Source organism: Conger conger, chromosome 5, assembly GCF_963514075.1.
Source record: "Conger conger chromosome 5, fConCon1.1, whole genome shotgun sequence".
Taxonomy (NCBI): Eukaryota; Metazoa; Chordata; class Actinopteri; order Anguilliformes; family Congridae; genus Conger; species Conger conger.
The window spans coordinates 64,115,534-64,123,193 of NC_083764.1; the positions used below are offsets into that span (position 1 = coordinate 64,115,534).

The following is a 7,660-nucleotide window of genomic DNA, read 5'->3' on the forward strand; positions in this document are numbered from 1 at the left end:
AAAGACTCGGATTTTTGAAGGCAAAGCGCAGTTCGGTTTGGGTCTTTGTGCCCAGGAGCTTCTGAACACAGCCCGGCTGGTCTTTATGTTTGATGTAGAGAGGGACTGAGAGACGGAGGGAGGGAGGGGGGGAGGAGAGAGAGAGAGAGAGAGAGAGAGAGAGAGAGAGAGAGAGAGAGAGAGAGAGAGGAGGCAGAGTGTGTCACAGGAACATTACCACAGATGAATTGTACCAAATAATGGTCAGTGTGCAGGCATGTGTCTCTCTCTCTCCCTCTCTCTCTCTCTCTCTCTCTCTCTGGCCTCTCCCTGTGTTCTTTTGAGGGTCTGATGCCACCAAACTGCCAAGAAAACATATGAGAGAGGAATCAATCGCTTTATTCAATCGATGATGTTTGGAGTAACAACAGAGAAATAGTACACCCTGTTGCTCTCTAGGAAACAGTGCAGCACTCCCTTGATAAGTTTTAGGACACAACATGTATGTGTCATGTCATTCTCAAAAAAAAATTGTTCTGCCATGATCGTTAGGATTATACATTAATCTCTTGGAGGTCAAAGCTCTCTCTCTCCAAGAGATGGGCGTCATTGGACAATGGCGACCAATAAGAGGACTTACTCGTGGGAGAGAGTAGCCAATGGAATTACAGGCCGAGTGGGAAGTGCGCTGGCCTTCTATGTTGCCAGATCCCTGTAGAATCCCCGTTTAAGGATAGAATAAGGTTAAAAGCAAATATAATTGTTGCTTTACTATATTATTTTCTTATTTTGTTGTTCATTTTTCTGTACACATATGTTCAATCTTTTAAAATTTAAAATAACTGTGATGACAACAAAATGAAAATAATAATAATAATAATTATTATTATAATTATAATTATAATTATAATTATAATAATAATATTACTTTGTTTTCGTTCAAATTACACGTGAACACGGTGAACACTTTCCAAATCCACAAGCAAATGTGTGGTAGGACTTTTTGAAGATCTTATTTATTATTTAAAGTATCTTTTAAAGTGAAATATGGCCTACAATTCAGCAAAAAATGACTTAAGAAACCATTGCGAACGCGAGAGTTGGTATAAACCATCGAGATGTATATATAGGTATAAACCAATGCCACAGTGATAAATATCGGTCTCTGTAGGGGGAGTTATTACAACATTTGGCAACCATCCGTTTATCCGTAAAAGCAAGAACCAAGCGCATCCAAGGTGAGCTGGAACCTCTTAGCCAGTTAGCCTGCTGGCTAGCTTGCGTGCTGGAATTGATGCCATTTTATAATATTTCACCGATTTCGACTGCGCATTAAAGCAGCAAACAACTTGTTAAGGTATATATGCGTCCTTTTGAGGGAATTGTTTTTATTTGTTTCATTGAGGGCAATAAAAAGCTGATATCTGACGTTATCTAATAAGTATTTTCGCATTGATAGCTTCGCTAAGCTACTTCAACTCGTAATTCCTGCAACATTATTGCTGGTGACGTTACGGTCAGAGTTGTCGCCTGCGCTGTCAAATCACTGTTTTCCCGAGTTAACTTGTGTTACTGAACTTAGCTAGCTTGCTAACGTCAGCTGCCCGATAAAACGTCACAAATAGGATTACGGGTCAAGTGCTTGCTTGCTTGTGGTGTATACTGGCAAATGTTAGCTTGAATGGAAAATGTCTGAATTTGCTAGCTAGCTGGCTAGCGAAGTCTACGTCAGATGTGATGTAACCTGTATTAAGTAACAATTCAAAAAAAATCTTACTACTTAAGTTATGCAGACTTTAGCATTTTAATGGAATTCTGTATGAATTTAAGGTTTATCGCCTTCAAAAAATATTCGATGAACTAACAATCGTAATTGTATAAAACATACGAGTCATCACACATTACTTCTTGTCAAATGCAGACTTTGAGGTTTCCAAAATCTCCATAACTTTAGTCTTCACCTGTAAATATGCGTTGCATTGTATTGGCCTCAAATTCTAATCTAGGCTCTTGCGACCTGCTGTGTGTGATTATTAAGAGTGGACTGCGCATTTTGACAACTTTACTGTCGTCGTTATTATACGTATTTAGAAAACGAAGGCATGGATTCTTGGGTCTGAACTGGTTCGTCGCGTTCCGGCGAAAGCGAAAAGCAGTAGAACCTGTGGTTCTACAAAACAGTTGCAGAGACCCCCATAGGCGAAATTATCCGTGAGACATAGCTCGACAGTTGCTACGTTAAAATGTTCCGTGTTAAATTAACTCTTACAGTGTACTTGTGGTCTCTATAGTGTTTGGAAAAACTGTTAAAGAGGTGGCTGTGTGCCGCCAAAAGTAACAAAGTTCCCCACAAACCAACGAACAATAACTGGATCAGACTTTAATGTGCTACTTTCGGAACATACTTTGAGTGGGCGGAGGTACGAAGCGGTGAGTCAACAGCATATGTACTCTGATTCTCCAATTAAATGTCACTTTTGGTCTATAAAAACGTCAGCAAGAGGATACATTAGTGGAGGTATTGTGCTTCTTCTCGTACCCTCTCCGTCTATTGCGTTGGTGACAGCAGAATGTTAAATAAGCTACGTTTGGTACAGCAGTCAGCTACCCGCATGGCCCCAATATTTTACACCATGTTCTGTTCAGCAGGTTACTCTCCGAGGACAAAATTAACGGACCGCTGCAGTGCTATTAACCGTTTGCTTACCGTTACGAATGAGGCATTTAGTGACATACTTTTTTTGCGCGCTTTTTGTGGCTCACAATTGTTTTAATTTAAATAATAAATGTGTCTGTGTGTGTGTGTGTTTATCACGTCACAGAGCTTCAGATTTCGCTCGAAGAAGAATCGATGGCCACCGTGGAGGAGGTGCCCCTGGGCTTCGGGGATGGGGCGGAGCCTCAGGATAAAGACGCCCAATCGGATGCCGGCGTGGGGAGCTCTCCCTCGGGCGAAAACTCGGGACCGATCCTCGCCTCGCTGCTCGACAGCGGAGAGGACTTCGACATGCTGAACGCCGAAGAGGACGGTGACAACGACGATGATGGCGATGCTGACCTCCCGCCTCTGGAGGACATTAGCAAGGAGAGGAAAGTGCAGAATAAGAGCGCCCCAGAGGATTCTGGGATAGCCACTGCTGGGGTTGCACAGACCACAGAATGGCTGGATGTGTTGGGTAATTTGGACTCCCTTGTGTTCTTGCTTTGTCTCTTGTTATACACTCAGAGAGCAATTTATTAGGTACACCTGTATTTTATTGTATTGTATTGGGGTGAATTGTACTGCTTGCTGAAGCATTGCATTGATAACATTAGGCCACTGATTTGTCATAACCTGCCCAGGGACTACAGATGAAAATGAGCTCATTAGCTAACTCTGGCACATTTACAGTGATGTAAGATAGAAGTAGCAGGAATGGTCAAGTTCAACTTGGTGGTATTCATACAGAATCTTCAGATTGGCAGATTTTCTTCTGGTTTGGTTTTCCTGGAATCCTGTGCCGTGCTGTGTGATGTCAGGGGGGCACCATGTGACGTGTCATGTGACCTCGTGCAGGAAATGGGCAGCTGAAGAAGAAGGTGGTGGAGGCAGGGCAGGGGCCCGACAGCCGACCGCGGAAGGGCCAGAACGTCACCGTCCACCTCAAGACCTCATTGGCCGACGGCACCGCCGTGGAGGAGGAGCCAAGCCTCTCTTTCACTCTCGGGGACGGTGATGTCATCCAGGTAGAGAGACCGAACTGTGCTTCGCATCGAACAGCGGTGCACAGCAAGGGCCGATCCGTTTCAGGATCCTTCTTCTGGTCTTAATGATTTCATTGGCTCAATCGTATCTTCTCTGACCCGTTGTAGGAGTATCGGCTTCAGCAGCGGACTGCAGGTGTTTACTCTTAATTTCACGGTGCTCAAGTGCAGGCTTGAACCAGGGTCATTTGTAGGGCTGTCAGCTAATTAAAAACAAGGCAGTTGGTTAGAACAAAATAAGCAGTACGCAGAGTTGCCCTCGAGGACCGGAGTTGTGCACCCTTGGGATAGAGCTAGGAAAGGTTCCTGGGCTCTGTTGAGGCTTGCAAGTAGAACGCCTGATTTTTCTTTTGGGGGTGGACAGGTAGAGAGGTGCAAACTAAGGGGGCCGCGGTGGCGCAACAGGCTAAGACGCAGCAGACTTGCGGTTGCAGTTCCTGCAGTTGCACATCGGGGACCGGGGTTCGATTCTCGGTCCTGCCAAAAGCCAAGTTTGGCCGGCTCACGTGGAGCAGCATAATTGGCTCGCTGCTCCAGGGGGAGGTACTGCCAAATTGGGAGAAAAAAGCAAAAAAAAAAAAAAAAGCAGAAAGTTGCACACTCAAGTTCCTCCTTGCTGTGTTTTGCTTGGACACCATCATCAGGGAGATTTGATGGAAGGTGTACTGACCGTTTTGTATAATTCTGTGTTTCTGCTGGAGGCCCAAAGGGATTTTAACTAGCCCAGAATTTCTGTTGGTGTGAAATGGCCATTTACGCCCATCTACTGGTCCAGCGAAACCTTAAGACATTACATTACATTACATTACATTACATTAATGGCATTTGGCAGACACTCTTATCCAGAGCGACGTACAACAAAGTGCATACCCATAACCAGGGATAAGTTCGCTGAAAGACCCTAGAGGGAAGTACAATTTCAACTGCTACCTGTACAACAAAGATAAGGACCAGGGCCTATTTGAAATTATTATTATTATTTTTTAAACAAACAAACAAACAAAAAGCAAAAGTGACCAAACTTAACGATCCAAACACTGCTTACCTAGCCAACTAAAAATACCGATACACAAAGTAAATCACAAAGACAACAATTAAGGTTCACAGGGATGGGGAGAGGTGCTGCTTGAAGAGGTGCGTCTTCAGTTTGCACTTGAAGGTGGGGAGAGATTCTACAGTTCTGACCTCAACGGGGAGTTCGTTCCACCACCGTGGAGCCAGAACAGACAGTAGTCGTGAGCGTGAGGTGGAGGGTCAGAGAGGGGGAGGTGCCAAGCGGCCTGTGGAGGCTGAATGAAGAGGTCTGGCAGGGGTGTAGGGTCTGATGATTTTTTGTAGGTAAGCTGGGGAAGACCCCTTAACTGCTTGGAAGGCTAGCACCAATGTTTTGAATTTGATGCGAGCCATGACAGGCAGCCAGTGGAAGGAAGTAAGCAGGGGTGAGACAGCCGACAGGTGTGCTTGCAGGTGCAGTGTAAGTCCATGTCAGTGCGCTGGAGCCCAGTGCTGAGCCCGGTGCTGAGCCAGGTGCTGGGCCGGGTGGACCCACATGTACAGGCTGTGGTGGGTGTAGGAAAGAGTCTTGTGTGCCCTGTGGATGTAGTTCATCTCCTCCGCCACTAGAGGGCGGCGGTTCGGAATGAGCAGGCCCTACCACCGTGTCTCTTAGTTTCTCAGACAGAGAGTTTGCACTGCTGCCTCGTGAGGAGGAGGTTGTGGGTTCGAGTCCCGGCCAGCCGATCCTCTCCGTGGGGAGTGCGTGTTCTCCCCGTGTTCACGTTTATTGTGTTCCATACTTTAATCATCATGGAACAGGAATCGAAAGTTCCAACATGAAGACAGCGCTTTTGGGCCTCTGAGTAGTTTAAGCCCCTGATTGGCTAAACGGTCCAAATACCTGAGGTTCTACTGATTTAAAGTAACGCCCCCCCCCCCCCCCCCCCCCCCACCCTTCAGGCTCTGGACCTCGCTGTGCAGCTGATGGAGCTCCAGGAGACGGCCCTGGTCCAAACTGATCCCAAATACGCCTACGGAACTCTGGGAAGGTGAGCATTCCTGACGTCTGGAACGTTTACTATCCAGAATTATTTTATTTTATTTTATTTATTTGTATTTTTTTACGTGCCAAAATATTTGCATACATTACAGCATACTTACTACAAGTTTAAATAAAATAATGCATGAAAATATTAGGTGCGTAATATTAGGCCAAGTGTGATGGCTTGGCCATGTCGCTTCCTCTGGCTGTACTGTTGCTCTACAGTGGCACAGCCCAGTCAAATATGCTTTCATTCCTTTATTCAAATACTTTCCTACGCTTCGCTGAACTTGCCTGGTGTATCGGAACCCATGAAATACTGTAAACCCCGCCTTCCGGTCCTCTTGTTTGGCTCCATTGCAGCAGGCAAGATCAATCGAGCACAGAAAAGTATTTGAATCTAAAACAGTGATGCATTTGAGCCAGGTCTGGTGTAAAAACAATGACCCCCCCCCCCCCCCTCCCTCCCGGTACAGCGCGGCCCCCCCGGTGCCCCCCAGCGCGGCTCTGACCCTGGAGCTGAGGTTGCTGGAGGTCGTTGACCCCCCGGACCTGGAGCTGCTGACCCCGCCCGAGCGCATCGCCCTGGCGGACAGGAAGCGGGAGCGCGGGAACGCCTTCTACCAGCGGGCCGACTACGCCGCCGCCGTCAACGCCTACGCCCTCGCCCTGCAGGTGGCCGAGTCCAGCTCCAAGGGTGAGGCGGGGGGCGGTCACCTGGTCACCTGGTCGCCCGCGGCGACCGCGGAACAGCAGGCTTCAGAGATGAGCAGGCGCTAGACTAGGCTAGAAGGCTGATGTAGAAAAGGACTCAACGCTGTACGGAGCAGCTGGCTTACGGAGGGGAGTCTGCCTCCATGTCGGGTCACACATGTTGGGTAATTTGAGCGTTTGTTTTCCATGCTAAGTTACTTGGCACCTGTCACCGTCTTAATTGGCTGCTAAATGAGCTGAAGATAAAGTTGGCGTGAGGTTCGTAGTCGACGTCTTTGGCGACGGAGCTAGTTGGCACATGCTAACGTTAGCGGCACAGTAAAATGTTCGGTGTGGCATGCTACGTATGGTCCCTGTTGGGCTCGTACTGTATGTACTCTGTTTGAGTTGCGTTAACGCTGGACGCTATGCCGTGTCGTAACTGTTGAAAATGAAAAGAAACGGGACAAAGTGCGGATCTCCAGGTCGTGCCGGTGAACAGTGTGTTCACGGGTGAAGCCGGTTGCCGTTTTGAAAGAGGCAGTCGTGCGTATCTCCAGCGTTCGCGGTGTCGGTGTAAAGGAACATGGCATTTTCTGCATCAGGCGCAGGTCCCGTTTCCTGTGCCAGCCACACTGCTGTGCGTTTTCCCAGGAGCAGTGAGTGTGAGTGTGAGTGTGAGTGTGAGTGTGAGTGTGAGTGTGAGTGTGAGTGTGAGTGTGAGTGTGAGTGTGTCTAAGCAACCTGCACATATAATTCCATCACTCGTAAATATCAACAAAACGACGATGACGTTTTGACGGCAAGATGTCACTTCTGAATCACGCATCAACTGCCACTGAAAAATATATACTGAAAGACTGTTTGTGTGAATTGGCGGAGTTCCAACATTGCCGTGTTGTTTTGGGTCCTGTGTACGATGCACATATGTTTTTGGAGCTATTTTGGCCAAAACTGTCGTTCATACGAGTGATGGAATTATCTGTGCATTAACACTGTAACACGCCTGTTGTTTTTCTGCGTGTCTCGTCTAGACGCTCTTATCGCGCCACCATCTTCTGAAAGGACACGAGGTTAATGTTCTCTTGAGGTTTCGTGCAGTTGAAGGCTTTGCTAAAAGGGCTCATCGGATGTTGCCAAGAGTAAGAGGTTCACAGGATGGCTGGATAATTTAAAATATATATTTTTTTTGCATATTCCATTTGT

The 7,660-nt window shown here is 46.9% G+C and overlaps 1 protein-coding gene across 2 annotated transcripts in view; it reads left to right on the forward strand.

Annotated features, from left to right (window-relative positions):
- The first annotated feature begins 1,151 nt into the window (after positions 1-1,151).
- LOC133128718 (peptidyl-prolyl cis-trans isomerase FKBP8-like) overlaps positions 1,152-7,660 on the forward strand; it is a 13,245-nt gene continuing 6,736 nt past the window's right edge. Inside the window, exons 1-5 of one of the 2 annotated variants that reach the window (XM_061242440.1) lie at positions 1,152-1,217; positions 2,802-3,155; positions 3,536-3,705; positions 5,680-5,768; positions 6,238-6,458. In XM_061242440.1, the coding sequence (XP_061098424.1) occupies positions 2,831-3,155; positions 3,536-3,705; positions 5,680-5,768; positions 6,238-6,458 (805 nt within the window). In that variant the 5' untranslated portion in view covers positions 1,152-1,217; positions 2,802-2,830. Of the gene's footprint in view, positions 1,337-2,801; positions 3,156-3,535; positions 3,706-5,679; positions 5,769-6,237; positions 6,459-7,660 lie in introns of both variants that reach the window. The other variant, XM_061242439.1, reaches the window with a different exon arrangement.